Genomic DNA, 22815 nt, shown 5'->3' with positions numbered 1-22815 from the left:
GTTTTTTTTCCCTTTTCTTTCAAAAGATGATATGTGAATTTTAATAAGCAAACTTGTTTGCCATTTATTAAAACCTAGAGCTAGTGAGGTGATGTGGTTAATTTCATCCCTAGGGCTCCCAGGGGAAGCAAACAATAGACTTCTGAAGGTATTCCTCTGCCTCGCCCACACATACCACAGAACACGGGCATGTACACACTCACATACACACTACAGCACTAACTAGGAGCTGGAAAGATAGCTAAGTGGTTGAGACCACTGACTGCTTTGCAAAGGATCAGGTTTCAATTCCTAGCACCCACATGGCAGCTTACTACTGTCTGTAACTCCAGTTCCAGGGGATCTGATGCCTTCTTCTAGCCTCTATGGGCACTCAGCCTCACACAGACGAACATGCAGGTAACACACCAGAGAGGAGATATGTGAAATACGTCAAAGGTTGTGTGTACTATATATAAACATTATATATAATTATATTTAGCCTATCAGGCTGGAGGGATGGCTCAGTGGTTAAGGGCACTGTTCTTGCAAGAACATAATTCAGTTGCCAGGCCCTGTGTCAGGCAGCTCACAACTGCCTGTACCTCCAGCTCCAGTAAATGTTCTGCCCTCTTCTGGCATCCCAAGGCACCTGGACCCAGGTATACGAACCCACCACAGACTAAATGAGAAAAGTTATGATATAGTATATACACATATATATTATATACACATATATCATAACGGTCTAGTTAAACAAACCGACCAATAAAAACTCCCAATGGTTTTGTGAATGTTGCTGCAAGTGTTGAACATTAGTCAAGACAGTATAATGTTGTAGGTCAAAACCCAAATCCAAGTAATCTCGGAACCCTGGTGGGATACCCAGACCCATTCTTCCTAGAAGGTTGCAAAGATACTACGTGATGCATTTGCCACACTTTCAGAACTACGAAGTGTAGTAATTAGTCTGTCAGCAGCTTGGGAGACAGCTGAGAGTCAGAGCTAGGTTGGTGGGTTTCAGGGTACACTGTGACTGTATGATTATGGTCCTGCCTCTTGGTTGGTGGGGGGTATAGTTTACTACAGAAGAGTTAACCTCTTCTTGTATGCAAAAGAGCCTTTAAACCAATCTTAGGCTAAATATGGAAGTGGGCATCATAAATAAGAAAGAACCAGAAGAAGTAATGAACATACAACCCAAACCAGGACCAACAATCTTTACTTACTAAAGGAATTCAGCCATGTCTTTGTTAAGTGTGTGGCAAAACTCACTGTTTTTGAATGACAACCATGATCACGGTGTAAAAATGCTCCACAGGGAATGTGCTCTGTCCTATCTCCTATATATTATCTGTATTTTCTACTATTTTTACTTCCCAGTTGCCAAATCCAACTCAGCCTTGATTTTTTTGGTAATCTTATCATTTTTTTTTAATTAAGGAAACATGTCATCATTTTTAAAATTAGGCATAACCTTAATGTTCTTATTCTAATTAATACTGCACTGTTTATTCTCTGTCTTACTTACATTTGTATTTGTGTGTCTGTGCAAGCTAGAGACAGAAGAGAAACAGACAGGTATGTAGTATCAGCATGTTGTACGGGAAGTCTGTAATCTATGAACTCAACTGAACCTCACAGTTGAGCCTACCAAGCAGCTGAGACAGCAGGCAACATCACCACACCTGTTTGATAACTGTTATGTCATTCTGTGTGCATACAGAGGCATGCAGAGCGCATGACTAGCCATTCTTGGCTAGTGGTTAGATGTTATGTGGAGGTAGGAAACTGGCTTGGATACCTTTCTCTATTGCTCTCCACCTGACTTTTTTTTTTTTTTTTTAAATGAGTCCCTTGCTTGAATCTAGAGCTGGCTGCTTTAGCTAGGATACCAGGACCCTACTCTCCCAGCATCGGAATTACATACAAGCCCATCAAACTCAGCTTTTAAGGGGGAGGTGTGACTAGAAGTCCTTGGACTTACACAGGAAGTACCTTATTCACTGAGCCATCTCCTCAAATGTGCCCCCCCTTTCCTTTCAAGTAAACTTAATAAACTCTGGCCCAAAAAAGTATAGTGCCGGGGCTGGAGAGAGGTTAAGAGCACTGACTGCTCTTCCAGAGGTCCTGAGTTCAATTCCCAGCAACCACATGGTGGCTCACAGCCATCTATAATGTGATCTGATGCCCTCTTCTGGCCTGCAGGTGTACATGTAGGCAGAGCACTGTATACATAATAATAAATAAATATTAAAAAAAAAAAGTATAGTGCCTACACCAACAATGTAATAAAGGAAGTATTCTGGATTAGTTACCATCAAAATGGGACTATTTCATTCCTTGGAAAGTCAATTTAGCAATAAATAATATCCAGTACCTTATAAGGGAAAATTATAATTTGTGGTAGAAACTACCACAACATTCCATTACATTTTATGTTTTAAAAACAAACCTAAATAATGGATATAAAATAAAGATGACTCTGTGTCTGGGAGATGAAGCAGAGGGAACAGAGCTTCAGGGTCATCTTCACCCATATAAGTTTAAGGCTAGCAGGGACTACATGAAAGCTTTGTCTCAAAATCAATATATCATAAAATGGATTTTTAAATGATTTAGTAATATTTTAAAGGAACTTTAAAATACTCATCCTTTCAGCTAAGAATCAAAATAAACAGATGATTACTATATGGATTTTTTTCTGCTGTTCTCTTTTCAAAACTATTTAATAACAGACATTTGGGTTGTTATAAATATCACTTACAAATTCAGGAATTAATGCATAATTGAACTAAAGTGTACCTAAACTTTAACTTGTAGAACTGTGGATACAGAACAGGAACAAAATGCATCCCTATCACACATAACTTCTATAATCACCTACTTAGGGACAAATCCCCTTTTGAAAATTAATCAGGCAAAAATGTTTTAACCTTAGTGTCTCCAGGGAGATGAACAGAGGCATATTCAGTGTCCCACTATGTGGCTCAGGCTGACTAGACACTTGTCTGAACTTGCAGTGATCCTCCTGCCTCAGCCTCCCCAGTGTTAGGATTACAATTGTAAGGCACAGCAGCTTGGTAACCGTAATTTCTTAGATCCTAAATGAGGGAGGCCTGAGTACACAGCTCATGTCCCCATCAAGAGGTGTGAGAATGCAGAGGGTCAGACTGGTAATTCTCAAATCATTAACTCATTTCCAAATAACCACAACAAAACATTTTCAAAATGAATCCAGGCCCTTTCATTTTATATTAGGACAAAAAAAAAAATCTCTAACAACAAACAAAAGCAAAGCTGCAGCCCCAGTGACATGCATCCAGATCCCTATGTGTGAGACAGCTAAGTTCAAGAGTCCAACGTTGCAAACAGCATCTCTTTGTTAACTGCTATGGATAAACTCACAGGAGGATACTCAAGAGTTTGCCTGATTACTGTCTTTTATAGGAGAATGAAGAAATGCAAACATACAGTGCCGTAGAGGGAACGCGCTTCATTACTCTGCTTCGTTCTCATCGAACCCAGGAACACGTTCAGTGCACATCATGGAAGCATTTGTGACAATCTTGAAATATTTTTGTATTTAACATGGAACAGTGTGACCTTTGATTCCCTCTGTGGCTGACTTCAGACTGTTGTCCCCTGAACAGTTGTGCTTTCTATTACACGCTGTCATTCACATTCGCTCTGTCATCCCTATTATTAGAATTGCTCTGTTGTATACTTCACAATTCAAAAGGATGGTGGTTGTAAGACTACCTTATAATCAGCACAAAGTTTAACAGGCACCATCAAAATTAACCCTCAAACACAGAGGGAAGAACTCACTTGGCGAACATCAAGGGGCCAGCCCATAGATATGAAAGAATCTTTGAATGTGCCAGGGGACCAACTCAAGTTTTCATCAGGAATTTTTGAAGTCAAGAAGACTCAAAAATGTTCAAAGATGCACCAGGGTGCACACAAGCTTGTCAGTGTAGGTAGGATGATGTAAATCACAGAAAAAGAACCCAAGATGCCACTTAAATGTGTACAGTTCCTTGCAATATGGTATTAATTAGTGACCAGACTTAAATTCAGTTGAAATACACCGTGTTTTTAATGGAGTAAGTACACGCCTTACAATCTTCACAATAAAATAAGTATTAACCTCAAAAGATTCCCTTTCAAATCACAAATTCTCAAAGTGGCAAAACATTGACTTCTTACATTTATTCTACACTTGAAAATAAGATGGGCCATCTCATCACGATTCAGAAGTCAAGCCTGTTAACTATTCTACATAACCACTACTTCCAGAAGCTTCTGAGGTACTCACTTTCGCAGCACTAATGACGGTGGCAGTGTAGGACTGAATGTTATCTCCACAGGCTCCACCACGAGACTGATGACAGCGAATCAACTGGGAAAAGGGTTGGGGAAGAGAACACCAGAATCATTTTCTATTAAGCTGTTTAACTCTGCATGCTATTAGGCAGCGGCTATTTACCATGAACAGTAACGGTGCTGGGTGGGAATGTTTGCATGAGTGTACTGCAGACACAACAGCTAACAGCCCTGCTGAGACACGCTTACCCCTTTTTATAATCTTCTGGTGCCACTCAGGCAGTTTCATGATCAACTATGGTTTTAATTACACGATGAACAGGCTTTAAGAATTCATAAACTCTGAAATGGTAGGATTCAGGGTCTGGCAGCCTTTCCACAAATAAATTTAAAAAACATAATCAAAGGACTTACACATAACTTCCTAACGTTAAATATTTGACATACTAGCAAAATGGATGTTTTCTCCTCTTAATTCCTCTACAAAGATTATAAAAGGAACCTTAAAACAACAAGCAAACCATTTTAGGATATTTGCATGCCCAGTGTGTCTGTGGGAAAGTGGACACACTGGACATGCAAATGGCCACTTCAAGGGTCTGCTGCATTTGCCACTTGAAGCAGACTAAACTGCCAGTCATCACTGGGAATCACGATATTGATTCTCAGCTCAGCTAAAACTCGGGATAAAAGACCTCACTGGCAGAACCACAACTGCGTTTACCATAAATAGTCATTATTAAGATTCACAGGCAACACTTTTAAAGTGAAATGGCTGTAGCAGAGCCCTGGAACAGCATGATATTGTAGCAGGTTATTTTCAAAACCTGTGAAACTCATAAAAGAAAAGAATAGCATGGACCTAAAGCAGCCTTATATGACCTACACTGGACTCTGTGGCACAGATTAGCATACAGACCTTTTATTCCTGACTCACATGTTTTTAAATCCCTCAAAGTAATATACATATAACAAACTGGAGCACCTTAAGCCTGGTATGTGCGGCCATGATGAATGGACTTCAAGGTGTCTAACCAGCAAACGTGTTTGTCACAGAGTAAAATGTAGAAAGTAATTGTTTTAGCTAATAGGAAGAGTGGCTTTGTCCATTCAACCACAAATCCAAATTCAAAGAATTATAACTATTCCTCTGCTGCCTCCTACTGCTTAAGCAGAGAAAAGCAGTACTGAGAAAGGCTGAAAGTTATTCCCTGCCACTAGTGATGTCTACAAACTGCTGGAGAGCAAACCTCCTTACCCACTAAGCCATCTCACCATCAGGACAAAAGAAAATATATATATATATTTACAGCTGTAGATTTTCATGTTAAAATAAGACTAAAAAATATTTTAAAATAACCGAAACATAGCATATAAAAATTCTATTTATATCACTGCAGAACAAAATCAGCATACAAATGGACTAATTTCCAGAATAATCTCACTAAAGAGCATATACTATGTTATTTTTTCATAAGAAGGAAATATAAAACCTTAATGCATATGTTATACACATTGGCATATAAACTATGAATATATATATATACAATTACACATTAAATGAAAGTCTAATCAAAATAGAAGAAGAAAAAAGAGAAAATGATCGATAAATAAAAATAAATATGAGCTGAACAAATGATCAAGCCTGAGCTCGTTGTCCAAAGACCATGTGATAAAAGGAGAGCGATGACTCCTCTAAGTTGTTCTATGTTCTATACACGCGTGTGTACATGTGCACGCATAAACACACACATATACACACACTGACCAATTTTTTTAAAAACTTTAAAAATAGCCTAAGAAGACAGCTGAACTTTGCATCTTTACCACCTCTGCAGGAGTGGCCACAGGCATACATGCCTCTGGTTTGCCTGTTGAGGTGGTGCCGGTGAGCAATTCTGTGACTCCTTGTTAATTATAGGAACTGAACAAAAGACTGGATGCTGAAACATCAGAGTTTACCATGCAAAGGAAGGAATTCATGACTAAGAAGTGGGGGGACAGGAGAGAACTTGGTGCTGGTATAAACATGAATACCTCATTTTTACATCATGAGAATGTGCACAGACAGATGTACAGACATGTATGCTTTCCTATTTTCGGTATGTGGCATGTATGTATATACTAGATGTTTCCACTGAGACATTCTATAAAGAAACACACTGGAATACAAAGACCACAGGACAAAGCTTACTTTCTAATAAGGTTACGCATTAAAAAGAGCCAGCAGGGGACTGGAGAAGTGGCACATACTGCCCTTGCAAGAGCCCTGAATTATGTTCCCAGCAGCCACATTAAGTGACTCACAACCTCCTGTAACTCCAGCTCTGGGAAAATCCAACACACAAATACAGACTCACAGACACACAAACAAATAAAAATAATGAAATAAAATCTTTAATAAACAGAAGTAGAATGAGAAGCTGCCAAGATGGTTTTGTGGGTAGGAACACTTGCCATGCAACTATGAAAACCTGAAGTAGGACACTTGGGCGACCCAGCAGGGCCACACATGCCTCTGTGCAAGAATGCACTGTGGGGAGTCAAGACAGGAGGATCACCTAAGCACACCAGCCTAGCTCCAGGTTCAGTAAGAAGCCCTGTCTCAAAAACTGAGATAAAAAGCAAAAGAAGATGACAGTTGACTTACATCTCTCTCTCTCTCTCTCTCTCTCTCTCTCTCTCTCTCTCTCTCTCTCTCTCACACACACACACACACACACACACACACACACACACACACACACACCACGCTGATTGAAAATGTTCTTCTAAAGATTAGTTCAACTTTGCAATGTCACACTAGGCCTCATGGCCAAAACTATCCAAAACTGAAAATACTGCTACTTGTTTCTAAGTCCTGTTATTTAACTCTTGCTGTGCAGGAAAGCACACACACACACTTTGCTTGGTCCTCACATGTGACAGGAAACATTATTCATATGTGTATCTGCAAAGGCCATGTAACTCCCAAGGGAGCTGCTTCACCTCAAACAGTATGCAACTAATTGCGCCTCAAACTCTAATGTGCAGCTTCCCACGTGTGGGAATGTACTGGCAAGGGACGGTTTACACGCTTTCTGCGTGGATGTCTCCGGCACTCAAGGGAAATGCATTACAGATATAAACATTAGGAGGCAACATTATGTCACCCCATTTAACTGTATGGCTCTTGCACTGTTTGAAAAGAATCATTTGAAGAGCTCTTTTTACGGGAAAATGAAGAGAGCAAACAAGAAGGAGTACAAATAGAGCACTCGATAACATGCAAAATATCTTAATTTTTGCAGACAGGCTTTTGGAAACAGAATCAAGGACTTCATCTAGAAAAATGATTTTCATCAGCCCATTCTTGATTCTGTGCATTCCCGGGGCCAGCTGATTTATGAGTTCTGTGGCTTTACCAAGTACTTACTTTACGCACCACATCCTGATTTTGTCAAGAACTATTTTGTACTATTTCATAATATTCTCAAGGAACACTAACCATGTAACCAAGGAAAATGAAACAGAATGCTAATCCTCAAAGTCAACAGGACTTTTTAGATTTTATTCTATACTTACAGGCAGAGTCCTAAATGGCATTAAGAAAAAGTTGTACCTCCTTGCATAAAATGAAAATTTATGTTTTGCCTTAGACTGTACATAAATAAAGCTTTGAGATATAAAAGCATATATAGCAACCTTTACATACTATGGCAATCATGGTAAACCAAATTAGTAGCTAAATATATATACATGGAGCTATATAAATCCAACAAGGCATTGAATGGGCTTTAATTATTGCAACACATGGCTGCATAGTAGGATCTAGTTGTTGACCATATAAGGCCAATAAAATTGTTCAATGTCCCATGATTCCAATCTAGCCAAGAAGCCAGGCTTCAAGATTAGTCCTGGAGACTACTGTCTTTCCGTTAGCATTGCTGTGATAATGACTCTCAATGCTTTGAGTTAATAGTAAATAGTCTCTGGGAGATCAGCTCTATACAGAAGCCAGGCTAGGACCAAGGCTCTACAAAGCCCTTATTTAAGGACGGCTATCACGTAAAGACACATGATGCTAGTCCCAGCATTTAGGTGAATGCAGGAGGATCAAGACATCATGTCCAGCCTGAGCTGAAGAGGCCCTGCCACAAAACCAAAGTCTGTCTGAGGTCAGAGCTCACCATGTAAGACTGGCCGGATCACCCCAGGTCAGCCCTGGTCTTGTGGTGACCCTCCTGCCTGTGACTCCCAAGTCATAGATATACAGGTATGTGCCATCAGACCCAGCTATGAATCCTTAAGACTCAGATTATCAGCTGTATGAATAAAATTTAAAAAATTTTTAAAACGCACTACCTTTCACACCTGCACCGTTATAGCCCACCCACACTTGTCCATACCTTACCTTGTTTTCTGCATAAGCAAGCCAGCGGCTCCCAAGAGCAATGGGATTCATGTTTGGCCCGGGACAAGGATAACAACCTGCAAGTTCCAAAAAACAGTATTAAGAAATGTCAGGATAACTTTCTCATAAATGCATCACTTCTTGTTTTAAAAACACAAACACACACACAAAACATTGAAATCAAAAGTTTATTATTTTCAAAGCCTCATTAATTCAAATAATGCTATTCATTGGTTTTGCTTTGTTTTGAGACAGGTTCTCACTATGTACTCCTGGTTGTCCTGAAACTCACTATGTAGACCAGCCTGGCCTCAATCGCACAGGGATCTTGCTGCTTCAGCCTCTCAAGTGCTGGGATCAAACACACGCACCACTATGCCCAGTCCGGTATTCATTATTTTAATACTTTTTCCACTTTCCACCTTCCTGTCACTGAAGCAGGAAGACCTGGAAATCACTTTTCACTCAGCATTCATACTGTGATTCCTAAAGAGCAAGATGAAATTACAAGGAAATGACTTAAAGCTCCTAAGCATAAAGTTCCTAAATTTAAAAAGAATTTTTGGAGAAGATAGAAATCATAAAATAGGTGCCGGAAGCTAAAGGCAAGGGATCAATTACAACAATGTACAAACTTATCCGAAGGAAAAAGATGATACCACAATGGGGGGGGGGGGGGGGGGGGGAAGGGGGCAAAGTAACACAGCTAATGAGCACTAAGAACTGCACCGATGCCTCTGTTGTAGACACTGCTACTTCTACTAGCACTCTGTTTCATTCCTCTGCTTCCAGTGGCAGCTATCGACACCAATAAATGGTCCTATGATATATTTGCTGTTTATTACTTTGTATACTCTTGACTAGGGGTTCACATGGTTCAGAATTTGTCCTCTTCTCTTTACTGTTGCATCTCCACTGCCTATAATGGTGTCTAGGAAATGGTGGTGGTGCTGTCTTTGCTGAAACATAGAACACAGGCATCCTGAGGACTATACAAAGACAACACACCAAAACACCAATTCCCCACCATGCAGTACGCAGTACTTAGAGATTTGAGATTAGCACTGTTTCTCACAGAGTGAGGCATCTGACTGTTAACATCATGTTAGAAGTAACTACTCTCCAGGATTAGCTTGAGAAGCCAAAGAGGAAGGTTTAGGCAAGAGCATCAGGCCTCAGGCCATGCTAAGGCTGAAGAGTGGGCTGAGACCAGTCAAGACTACTGTCTACATCAGCTCTCCACACTACTCCTTGGATGTTAGATGCTCATATAAACCCCTTATATGTGTGATTTCAACCTAAGGAAGAAACTTACACACTGACTCTAGGTTCTTGAAACTCAAGTGGACCTCAGGAATTACAGGGTCCTGGAGTGAAAGCAACTTGTTTTCTACTTACCAAAACAGTACTTTATAGCTGGTGTCAGCCACATAGCACTACCCTAGCCTTATAAGCACCACTCCTCTAACGATTTACTGTGACCTCCAACTAAGCTCTAAAAACAAGTGAAGGGCGGAAGGGGTAGAAATGTTTACAATGACATTTAACAAAGCAGAGACAACTGGGCATTAGCAGAGCTTGAGCTTTCCAATTTAAAAGAGGATAGATAGAGTGGATCCAAGAGCCCTACATCAAGTCCTCTCCCAAGGCAGAGGAAGGGTGGCCTAACTTCTCCTGGGTAAAGAATCTTAAAGGTACAAGGCAGTTTTACCTGACATCAGGACAGGTTCCTAACAGAGGCTTAACTTAAACCATTAAGAAACACAAAACTTCAATCTTATCAGTCCTGTAACTATGAAGCTCGTCTGACCTCAAACTCTGACTGCCTGTGCCAAGAAAGAGGCTAAAAGCAAGCAACAGCACCACAGCATCACACCCACCTCAGACAATGGTGAAAGACGCTACCTATGTGCAAATGGCGCTGGACTCTGGCTTCACAGCATAGACAAAAAGTGCTTCAGGGCTAGAAGGGTGGCTGAGCAGTTACTGTTCTTCCAAGGGCCCCAGCTCAGTTCCATGTATACACATGGCAGCCCTCAGCCTTCTGTAACTGCAGTCACAGGGGATCTGAATCTTTATTCTGAATTTTAAGGGCATCAGGCAAAAGACGTAAAAATAGTAAAATAAATAAAACTAAAATCTTTTTTCTTTGTTCTGAATGAATGAAGCCAGGGTGGTAGCACATACCTTCAGTCTAGCACTATGGAGGCAGCGGCAGGTGGATTTCTGAGGACAGACTGGTCTGCAGAGTAGGTACCAGAGCAGCCAAAGCCACACAGAGAAACCCCGTCTCAAAAAACAACAACAACAAAAAAAAAATAGTGCAAAATGAAGGGATCTTCATGGGCTCAGATTTGGTACAACAGTTTATTACATCAAACAATAGACAGCTTTAGCTAACCCCTAGCCCTGAGGTTTTTTTTTTAAATGGCATCATAAAGGTGAAAAAGAAGAGCCAGAGGGATGGATTGGTGGTTGAGAGCACTGGCTGCTCTCACCGAGGACCTGGATTTAATACCAGTCCCCACACGGCTTACAAGCATCTATAAACTCCAGTTCCAGAGACCCAATGCCCTGCTCTGTCATCTATGTGCCCAAAGTACACATGTGAAACAAATACACACTTGTAGGCAAAATACTCATAACATAAAATAAAAAAGGAGTGAAAAGAACCAGCAGAATGGAAGAATATATTTGCAACCCATTAAGTGACAAGTGACTTATTTTAGAAAATAAGAAATTTTTTGACAACTCAATACTGAGAGATTATTTTCAATTTAAAAACAAACTACAGTATGCATTATCAATACATGAAAAGTAATGTCTGACCATCAAGAAAATGCATATAGAGCCAGGCATGGTGGAGCACACCTGTAATCCCAGCACTTAGGAGGCAGAGGCAGGTGGATCACTGTGAGTTTGAGGACAGGCAAAGATGCACAGAGAAACTCTGTCTCGAAAAAACAAACAAACAAAAAAAGTATATAAATACAAAAACTTGCAGCCAAATGTTCATATAGTGACAACACATGTGTTTACAAAGGAAGGTGGCTGGCTGTGAGTGCAAGGCCAGACTGATCCAGGACAATCAAACCTACACATAGAAACCATGTCTTGAAAAATCAAAAAACAAAACAAACACAAAAACCTAGAGTGTGCACTCAGTTTCATATAAACATCACTCATAATATTACAGAAGGATGCACAAAGCCGTTTCTGTTAACCAATTAACAGATACATGTCCAATAGCCATGAAATTTGGTTTATTATACACAGAAGAAATAAGAACTAGATACTAGGTGTGGTGATGGATGCCTATAATTGATTCTTGGAAGAGACAGAGGATAACTACTTCAAAGTAAACCTAGGCTATGGAAAACTCAGTCCAAAAAAACAGGGGGGGTGGGGTAGCAGGCAGTGAGAGGGTCAGGAGGTGGGTGGCTAAGAAAGGCTGCAGCCATGGCTGAAGTTCTATTATTTCCATTCACAAGCACGAGTCCGATGAGACGCAGAGGACCTGAACACAGTGCAGAAGTGCGCGCACACACGTCTTATATCAATCTGAGGCTTTACTGAAACCACGCAGTTGGTTGATGTCATGTAAAAATTCTACGAGCTTTGAGAAACTTTGCACATTATTTTGTTTGTTGTGCTTATGTATGAAACATGAATTTCAGCACAACACCATCCAAAAACTCAGTAAGTGCAAACCATGTGCAGGGCAGAGAAAGGCCACAGTTTAGTTCACGACACATGTCCATATGTGCAGATTTTCTGCACAGGGCCAGGAAACATCAGAATAGTCCTCTTTACCTTGTGAAAATATTTTAACATATAAACTGACCTAGATGATAGGACTTACCAATCCTTTCTGGTGTGTATTACAAACACGCAGGGAGCGGCAGTTCCAAGACAGCCTGGATAAATACCAAGGCGCTGCCTTCCCAAAATGAAAACTATATAAAGCAAGCAAGCAAAGCTGCTCCTACCCAAAATCTTAACTTTGCATTTTAAAGCCACTTCAAACTCATTTCCATGTGTTCCATGTGTTGCTCATCATTAACATAAACAAAGAACAGACATTCTAACACTAATAACATTAGGACTGCACAAAATAACTTTCCTTCTAAAACAGAAAACACAGGCAGACACTAGAAGACTGTTTATCAGAGACTCGGGTCTCTCTAGAGACTCTGTATCTGCCGTTCAACTTCAAAGGATCCTTAAAATGACTACTAATGACATCTATCAGTCTTTGTCTTTTGTTTTCCTAATCATACCTGGGTTTTGAATTTCCACATTGGACAGCTGCTCAAGACCAACTTTTCTGTACATCCAAACACAAAGGTGTCTCCTTTCTCGGCCTATTGGGTGTGTTCTGTTACCAGTTCTCTATCAGCTCCCTTTACCTGTTCCATCCACTCTTTGGCACAAATCCCCATGATGCCTGCTCTGATGGGCACCGCAGACTCGGCTCACCTTACAGTACTTCCATTGTACTCACGCACGGCTAAGGCCGTCAGCTAAGGATGCATTATGCAAGAGCTTCCCATTCTGCTGCAGAAGCTAAATGTCTGTGTGATCAGAACGACATCCTCATTAAGTGGAGATCTTGTGATTCCACACAGGGCATGATCCCACTTCTTTCAGTACCAGGCTGGGGATGCAGCTTAACTGGTGCCCAGCTTGCCTGGCCCACGCCAGTCTTCAGCATGGCAGGCCTACAGTCCTAGCACTCCCAAGACGGAGGCATGGGGTAAGGAATTCAATGTCATCCTGAGCTACAGGATGAGGCCAGCCTGGGCTACATGAAACTCTGTTAAACAACCAACCACACCGTGTGAGAATAAATGTAGACAAGGTACATGCTACAAGCACACGAGCTGCTGCAAAAGCCACTGCGGTGGGGCGTCTCCCAACTCCTCTGTATTAGTCAAAATCCTAGCACAGAAAAATATGTGAGATCTGTATTGACTTAAATACAGCTAATGGAATTAGCTGAAGGGTTGGGAGGAATGGAGAAATTGGAGAAAAATAACTTCATTAACGATATGGAGTGGCAGTATTTGCCACTTGGTAGGAATTTCATTGCATTTAAGCTTGGTTTGCAATGTTTTTTACTAGTGGTGCTGGTGTGTTATGGTTTATTTTGTTTGTTTTGTTTGAGACAGAGTCTCTCTCAATAGCTAGCGCTGTCCGGGAACACACTATGTAACCCAGCAGCTTGTTTCTGTCTTGTTTCTGCAGCCACCATCATGCCTGAAATCATGACTTAAATCACTTCAGTAACGCTGTAATTCATAGATTCTAATTCTGGCTAAGGATCATCCATTCTTTCCAACTTCAAATCACTTTCACAAACTCAGTCCCTAGAGCTCAGGAGTTAAGTAACCGGCACTGAGAAGGAGAGCTCTCAGTGGAGTATGAATTGAGACCTGCCGCAAGGACAAGGAAGCAGTTATCCATGAAGCCCCCAGCAGTGTGGAGAAACACCACAGACTCACTGTGCACAGTAGGAGCGATGCAGGCAAACACAGAGGTTTTGTTGTTGCTTTCTAAACACTTTGGTTTCTTTGGGGTTTTTGTTGTTGTTGTTGTTTGTTTGCTTGCTTGCTTTGGTTTTGGCTTGGATTTTTTATTTCTTTTTCAGTACTGGGTATTGAGCCCAGCGCCTCAAACAAGCTACACAAGGACCGTAATTTATGCATCACCAGCTTTCTTTTTACTATTTATCTTAAGTTCCCCACTAAGTTTAGCAGAGAGGACTTGCAATCCTCCTGTCTGATCCTTCTGAATAGTATTAGGGATGCCTTAGAGCCTCTGTTAAAGGAGATTGTAGAAAACCCAAAATTCATAGAGAGCATGTGAGATTCCCCTGGTGACAGAAAATAAAACAATGATGATTTAGCTTTCAGTTGTATGCCACTTACAAAAGACCGGAAACACTGCCGACACCTACTGATCTCTTCTTCCTATCATGAATATTTCACATAGCACAAGAGACCTGAGTACAGCTGGCTTCAACTACTGGGTGGGTCCAGAAACTTACAGTTAAACATTTACAAATATACAGTTAAACATTTACAAATACACAGTAAAGATGCCCCACTGAGAGACAGACAGACACAGCGACACACACAGACACACACAGAGACACATTGGAATTTTTTACTTCCAATATTACAAAATAACTACAAGTCTCTGTGTCCTATAATCAAACATTAAGACCAGTGCACAAATCTGATTGATTTTGTATGTGTTGCTAGAGCCTGTCCCAAGACCACCTAGCTGCATTACTTGTCCACACTAAAGAAATTACTGAAATGGAGCTAAGGGATCCACTCTAAGGGGTGGATAAGAGCCCAGTAGAGTATGGCAGGAGGCAGCTGGAGTTCACGACAAGCCTGAGCCTGTCACGTGCACAAGGATATGGGCAGCACAAATTCTAAAAATATTTTTAAAAGGACAGAAAGCATGAATATGCTCAAAATACATTGTATAAAATTATCAAAGAATTAATAAAAATATTTAAGAACACTATAAATAGGCTCTTTAAGGTAATTATTTCAAAAAGACACATATCTCAGCTTTGCTCACAAGTGCCTGTCACTCCAGCTCCAGGGCACCACTGCCCCCTTCTTGTTCCTCTGTGCACCTACACATTCATATACATTTTTTAGAACAAATAAGGCTTTTAAGGAAAGCCAATGATGTTAGTCTCCACCACCCTATTTTAAAGTTCTAAGATCCTGAATTGATATAAAAGTAACATCCAAGGAATACACACTTGAATCAAGTTAAATGGGGTCGCAACAGAGATTCTTAACACTGAAGCCTTAAAACAGCAATAACAACAACAACAAACTAACAAAAAGCAATAAATATAAACTTAGAAAATATACTTCAGAAGCCTTCACACCCTCACGTATGATCACTATCAAGCAGCAAAAACAAAAGCAGGTTGGGAGTAGTGCTGTACACCTTGTGGGGCAGAGGCAGGTGGATCTTGAGTTCGAGGACAGCATGGTCTACAAAGCGAGTTCCAGGACAGCCAGGGCTACACAGATGTGTAACTTGACCCCAGACGTGACTAAAATATCCCACTGTTGTAACTCAACTGCACCCCACAGAGCTACATACTCTCCTGCTGCCCTGCTGATCTCCTTACAAACGTAAGGAGTGAAGTAATGTGTTAGGCGTAACGGGTGCACACCTCAGAGCACACGATTACGGGCATGAGGGGACAGGACCCTCTTACAATTCTACATGGTCCACAAAATGTGACGCATGCACGGTATTATATGTTATGGTGTGTAGCACAGGGGGGATGTAATTATCTGTAATAAATAATGCAGTTATAACAAAGAAACCTCCCTAAGGCTTGATATAGAAAACATCTGTGTAACTCCATATTGTATCTCTCAAGTTCATTTCAGAGTGGAGACCCGTTAAGCTCCCTCGGTAAGATATACATAGCAGACTCTTTGGTAAAACAAAAGAACAAATGGGGGGGGCTACTAGCTTAGTGGGCTTCCAGAAAATTCAAATTAAAAAACTTCTGTATCCCAGCCTCACTAGCATTTGGACAATTAACTGACCCCTGTTCCCATTGCCAGATTGTGTCTGCCCTGCACAGCTCAGCATGCCAGGCCTGCACATTCCAGCTCCCTAAAAGTAATCAACTCAGCCCTCACTCCCCCTCCTATTGCAGTCCTCTGTCTCTGGACATGCTGCATGTGTCAGAAAACAGTTTGGAACTCGACTCTATCTAACTTCTGAGTTGCTGACACACTGAAGGTCACAGAGAAAGAAAGGCGGAGGGAGAAGGTAAAATACTGCTCCAAATCTAAAGCCCCATCCTGTCTGTAAGTACACATTACAGTATTCGACAACGGCTCCACAAAGTAGCTACAATAATCACTCAGTTTTGGCCCAGTAAAACTCCTTCCTCAAATTAGAAGCTGCTAAGTAATGGCACCCACGAACATCACAGGAGGAGACCGTGGCTGAAACCCACTGCTGACAGCATCAAGTCAGCAACAGAAACACAAATGCACACAACAGGAAGTAAAATGAGTTGGTACATACTTGTGACAAAAAATTTTTTTGTGAAAGTACAGCTATCAAAGGCAGCGATTTTCTCCTGCAAGACTACGACGAGGATCCTAAAATTAGAGGGGGAAAAACCAGAATGGAAACATGAGTGAATGTAAAATTCTATGAACTGAATCATAAATAATTAAATCATACTTTTAAAAATGAAACACTTCTAAAACCTGGGGTAGAAACATCAGACTCCTAAAATCTAAGAATAAAAACAATGAAATCTTTCTTATCAACAAAGACAGTGACAAAAATTTTCAAGCTAAGAAGTGGTCTGCAAACAGTTTCATTTTCATTTTCCCAGTTGAACAGCCGACATTGAGAATGGGTAACATTGACCAGTTGGCCACTTACTACAAGTAGCGTGCAATGATATTTCCAGTCAGCATTAAATATAAAATGGCTTTCTGCAATCTATTGCTTTAAAATATTACAGACTTTTTCAGCACACCCACCAAAATCTGTCTCATTCGACATAAGTAAGCCATTTCTAAATAAGTCAATATATTAAAATTTAGTAGCAATCTGTAAATAGTAATTTCAGAGAACAAAACTTAGATATAATCAGGGCAATAATTTAGATAATAAGGAATGTATAATTAAGCTATGACTTTAATGTTCTAAATGAAATTGCTAAAATGTATCCCAAATATTAATTTACTATTTCTTGTAGAATACAAAATCTCACACTTAAGGATTTTTTTTTTTAATTATCCTTACTACTAGATAATACACATCTTTTGAAAATCTTAACAGATAAATCTCATTAACAGATGCTAAAAAGCTGGTGACGGAAATAGTAAGATTTATTATATAAAACACAGTCTACAACAAAGGAATCTTGTGAGGTGTAAGAAGTCCCACTTGCTGATGCAGAAGAATTCTAAATACTATTACTACTTCTATGATGCTTTTTGCTATTATTACTCAGCTCTGTATGTTGAAAACTCCCCTGCCATTTGCTAAATATTTTACTGCTACTAAGTTAATGATCTGTTGCATGTTCTATAAGTGCTTGTGCATACAAGAGGCAGAGGCAATATCGCCATAAAGGATGAAACTTTACACTCGACAGCAAATTTCATTTGCGCCTTTTCAGTAAGAAGCCACAAGCCACCTCACACCCCTCCTCAGCTCCTCACATCCCAGCAGCCTTACAGAGGAAGGACGAATGCCCACTTTATTCCCTTATACAATGCCTATCATTAAAAAAAAACAAATAATGGAGGGCACCCAGAGAAACTATGGCCTGTCACCGAGTCAGCAGAATCTCCCCAGTTATTGTGAGGCGACACCTTAATCCCAGCAACTCAGCAACGACCAATAGTTTGAGACCATCGCAAACTATTTAGCAAGATCCTAGCTGAAGAAAATCATCATCAACATGCACACAAAGACAGATAGACAGACAGACATGATTACCAGAAACAAAGAAAGAGTTCTGAATCCTGTGTGTCGGGAGCAGGGGTTTCAGAGCTTGGGTGCTCTCCTTCCTTCTCTATAACTCTCTTTTTAAAATTCTGTGCTGGATGCAACCCAAAACCTTCCCATATCTAACAGACATACTACAGTAGAGCTGAGTCATGGCCTTTCATAAGGTTTCAGATAAAAACTATAAATCAAGCCCGGCGTGGTGGCACATGCCTTTAATCCCAGCATTCGGGAGGCAGAGGCTGGCAGATTGCTGTGAGTCCAAGACAGCCTAGGCTACACAGAGAAAGCCTCTCTCAAAAAAACAAAAACAAAAACTACAAATCAAGAGACTGTGAAACTACAAAGTGATTAAAATTATGTGTAAATCAACATATAAAAACACAAATAATTCCAAGTATCTTTAAAGAAAAAAAATTACCTTAAGACTGTAAAATGGAAACATATGCAGAACACAAATAGTAACCAATAGTATGTGCCATATCAGTCACAAAGACGGTGCATAAAACATCCACATAATAAGAAAAGATAAACCATACATGTATATGAGACACCAATAACAGAAACTCAAAATAAGGAAATAGGCACTAAAATAAAAAAAAATAAAAATAGAAAAAAAATCAAGTAGGGTAGGGTTTTTAAGCTTGGCACTTAAAGCACTTTAAGCATAAGGACCTGAGGTAGGCTCCCCAGAACTCACAGCTTCATAGGGAGGAGACAAGAGATGCCCAGAGGGAGAACGCTACTGAAACTAGCCAGAGCTGAGAGTGCTAGGCTTTCCCTGCCTCAACTAATAATGTGCAAAAATGTTGCTGGATAATTCCTGGGGATTCCTGGCTCTCTGAACTTGAACCTGAACACAACACACACACACGAAAAAACAGAAGGAGGATGAGGGAAGCTTAACCCCAACAGTTTGGAGGGTGCCAGGCAAGCTGGAAACCCACCCTGTACTACATAAGACCCTATCTAAAAACAGAAATAAAGCATCAACTTGTGTCATGTATTCTGCCAACTTCAATAAAAGAAATCTATAATTAAAAATAAAACAATATAGGATAATGACAGAAAGGAAATGAGAATTCCCACTTGGTCTATCACAGACACGCCATAGTCTGTGGACCAATACAAACGCCACAAACAGTGCCTTAACAAATAAAAGAGCCTAAAGGCAAATGTCAAAAAAGACATAGATTATCAAAACTCATACCAATAAGCATGATAGGCCGGGTATCTGGTCCCAGATCTGGCTGTAACATTGCTCTACTTGCCTTCCCCCGCCCCCCGACCTTCAGACATTAGAAATCACTGTACCAATACACAGCTAATTTTGATCAAATAGTGAGTAAACAGTAACACGGGAATCATAGAACTTGGCACTTAAAGGAGAATGCCCTTGAACTCCTAACCCTCCTGCCTTACCTCTCAGATTCTTGAATTACATGGATGTTGCCACCATGTCCAGCAAACCGCACAGTTTCTACTGACAGTCTAAAGACTTGTTTATCCACTGAGACTCTACTTGGCACAGGCATTCAGATGTGCTTGGTGTGTCCCACTATGAGCATCTTTCCACATCAGGAAGGCTAGCCTGGGAGCACATTTGACAAGTTTGCTGCAGGCGCTTTAGGTTTACTTCTATCCACTAAGAGGATGGCACACCTGGTCTCCGCCCCTTCACAAAGGGGACCTTTAAGATGGAAGAGGGTTTGTGGCCCTGCTTCCCACTGTCGCTTGCTGCCTCTCCTATTACCTCAGCCCATCTGAAGCAGATGGCGGTGACTTTATGTCTGCCACACTTCAGCATCTAATCTTCACAGCCTCTTCTGTCCTTACATGTCCTTTCTTGGGTCCCCACCTTAACCCAAGTAAGGCTCAAGCAGGAGGCCTGCTCTGTGAACTGCTCAATGTCACTCTCACACTGTTCTAGTCACCTCATCTGTGTGAACAGCCTTACACTTAAGGTGGAGGAACTAAATACTGGTGAAAAAAAGGAAAATGTATAAAAGCATTAAGACTGTTTTGAAGTCATAACAGTTCCAACTACTGAAATTTATTTTTTACTATAGCCTTTATAGCACCAGACTGGGGTCTCATCATAAAAAGATAAAAAAAAAATTTAAAAAAATAAATAAAAAGTGGAGATTGCAGGGCATTCTTAGAACTTCCCTTCAGGAACTTTGTAGATTGAGGTATCTATTGAGGTCAAGAGCCCTTACTTGGTGGAACTGGCCCAAAATAACCAGGGAAGCAGCAGCCCTCACCTACCTACCCTCTGTACACTTGCTTATGGCCCAGGAAACACTCCGTGCACACACACCCGGTCCTGCACACACACCCAGCCTACACTCCACACACGCTCTCTGGGTAAACCTGGGATTACTCAAATCGACCTCATGCCGATCAAGTCTCAGACCACGCCGGTTCCCGCCTGCACCTGCCAATCGCCTCTTGGAAGGGCAATGAGCGCTTGGAGCTGGTCTCCAATCAGCACTCGCTCCTGAATCGTTATGAAATAAAGCTGCGGTGGTTTTTGCATGTAGCTCTCACAGCTCTGTGTGCTTTCTGAGGACGAGCAGGTTCACACACAGGTGACTGTACAACTTGGGATGATCAGAAGCATTTCTAGAAAGCTCTTAAGCTTGTCTACACACACACTTTCTTATTAAATCTTAAACAGCAATTACATATCATTTGACGTCCTCTCTAACAGCTCAGCAAACAATTTAAACAAAAAGAGGCAGAGTTGTGTTGCTGCCTTGTGTGAATTTTCATGGATCTGTGATACACAGCAAGTGTAACCTAAAGTCTTCTACTTAGAATGTGGGGGTGTTGCTTTTTAATAAGTCTGGTTGGGAAAGCATGGGAAGTTTCTGGGTGAGCTATATTATCTACTGGATGCAAACCATTCCACACAGTTTCTATGAGGTGGGTGAACGCATCACGCTGGTACCAGTTCCCTGAGTGTTTCTTCTGTTCTTACAACTTGCAGAGTTTTGCCCTCGACTTTCAATATGTCCACTAGTGTCAAGTCCACATATACTTTGCCCTTTTGTTTTCAGAACTAAGACTTGAATTTAGCGCTTTCCACACACAAAAGAGTAATTTCTTATGTCTCATGTGTTGCCCGTTTACATTTAATTTGCTGTTTTGTCTAGGTATGATATATTTAGTCACATCCGTTTGTGTGGTTGTTGGTTGGCATGCACAAGTCACAACATGTGTGTGGCGTGTGTGGAAGTCAGAGGACAACCTCAGATGTCCTTCCTCAGTTTCTACCTCATTACAGGTGGCCCGTGAGCTTGAGGGCTTCTTCTGGCCCTGCCCCCTCCTTGCCTTAGGCACGAGGCTGACACACACCTCTAGCTCTGCCCATGCTACAGGCGCAGCCCTCTACGTGCACAGACTCAATTCCTGCGCTGCTTTCTCCTCTAGCAGCCTGTGTTAAATATGTCATTATTGCTAGGATTCACATAGCTTAATCTACAGTTGAATATTTTCTGACAATGTTAAAGAAAGAAAATTGATCTCTAGTCTTTGTTTTAACTTCTGTTGTGAAATGTGAAGGAATAAAATACACAAAAACACTAGGCCAAATATGATAGTCCAAGCCTAAAACCCCACCACTGAAGAGGCTGAGCCAGCAAGATAACAAGACCAAGGCCGGCCTGAGTGTCCTGGCTGTAACAAAATAATGCAAAATTATAAGATGGGAGGCAGCTCAATCCTCACAATATTATTCTCAGAGTAATATTTAAGGGCTAAGACCGAAGTTTAATGGTCAGGTACTTGCCCAGCATATGTAACAACTCGGGTTTCACCTCTGCACTGAAAATGAGAAGATACACACCAGTCCAGTCCTGTGCTCCTCCATTTTGTTGTGTAAATTCCATTCATATCTCACTATGCTGAATCACACTCATTGTTAGTTCAAGAGGATAGAGAATATTCAATGTAAAATCTTAACCATTTCATTACACAGAAATATTAACTTTTTTTTCAATGACTTGAAATCACAAAACTGGTAGAGTTCTGCATGTCAGTGGCACATTACAGTTTGAAAATAAATATATTAAAAATACTTACCGCTTATTGCAGTGAAGATCATAAATGGGTGTTTTAAACTGAATGGACTTGACCATTTCCCCTGTACGGAGTGAATACAGATCCACACAGCAGTATGGTGGCGTCGTACTAAAAAACAAACATTACTTTAAGAAAGGAGAAGAGATAGCACAACTAACAGTTTCTTAGCACAACATACTAAAAAATTCACCCAAAGGTTACCACACTTAATAAACTTAATACAGCCAGGCAACTCATTTTTTTTAAATGCAGCATCAGATTCAGCATAACGCCTGTAGCCTTGAATCCCAGCACTCAGGGGGCAGACACAGGAAGGTCTCTGTGAGTCCCAGGCCACCCTGGCCTCTGTAGCAAGAGTTCTAGGCCAGGGAAGGATGTAAAATTAATACGGTGAAGAAGAACATTATGATTTTTTAAACGATTAGCAACGTGTTCATGGTAAGAAATGCTTCCTTAATCTAATTAAGTAATTAAAATGACTTAAAAATCAACAA

The 22815-nt window shown here is 40.7% G+C and overlaps 1 protein-coding gene across 8 annotated transcripts in view; it reads right to left on the bottom strand.

Moving 5' to 3' along the window:
* The window catches only part of Bcas3 (BCAS3 microtubule associated cell migration factor), a 464077-nt gene that overhangs the window by 361726 nt on the left and 79536 nt on the right, over nt 1-22815 (bottom strand). For all 8 annotated transcript variants that reach the window (XM_051158189.1, XM_051158193.1, XM_051158191.1 and 5 more), the window contains exons 7-10: nt 22322-22429; nt 16790-16866; nt 8702-8778; nt 4301-4384 (exon numbers count right to left, since the gene is read on the bottom strand). In XM_051158189.1, coding sequence (XP_051014146.1) covers nt 4301-4384; nt 8702-8778; nt 16790-16866; nt 22322-22429 — 346 coding nt within the window. The remainder of the gene's footprint in view (nt 1-4300; nt 4385-8701; nt 8779-16789; nt 16867-22321; nt 22430-22815) is intronic.

Source organism: Acomys russatus, chromosome 16, assembly GCF_903995435.1.
Source record: "Acomys russatus chromosome 16, mAcoRus1.1, whole genome shotgun sequence".
Taxonomy (NCBI): domain Eukaryota; kingdom Metazoa; phylum Chordata; class Mammalia; order Rodentia; family Muridae; genus Acomys; species Acomys russatus.
Note: the sequence above shows the minus strand (reverse complement) of the source record. Positions and strands in the feature narration are given on the sequence as shown.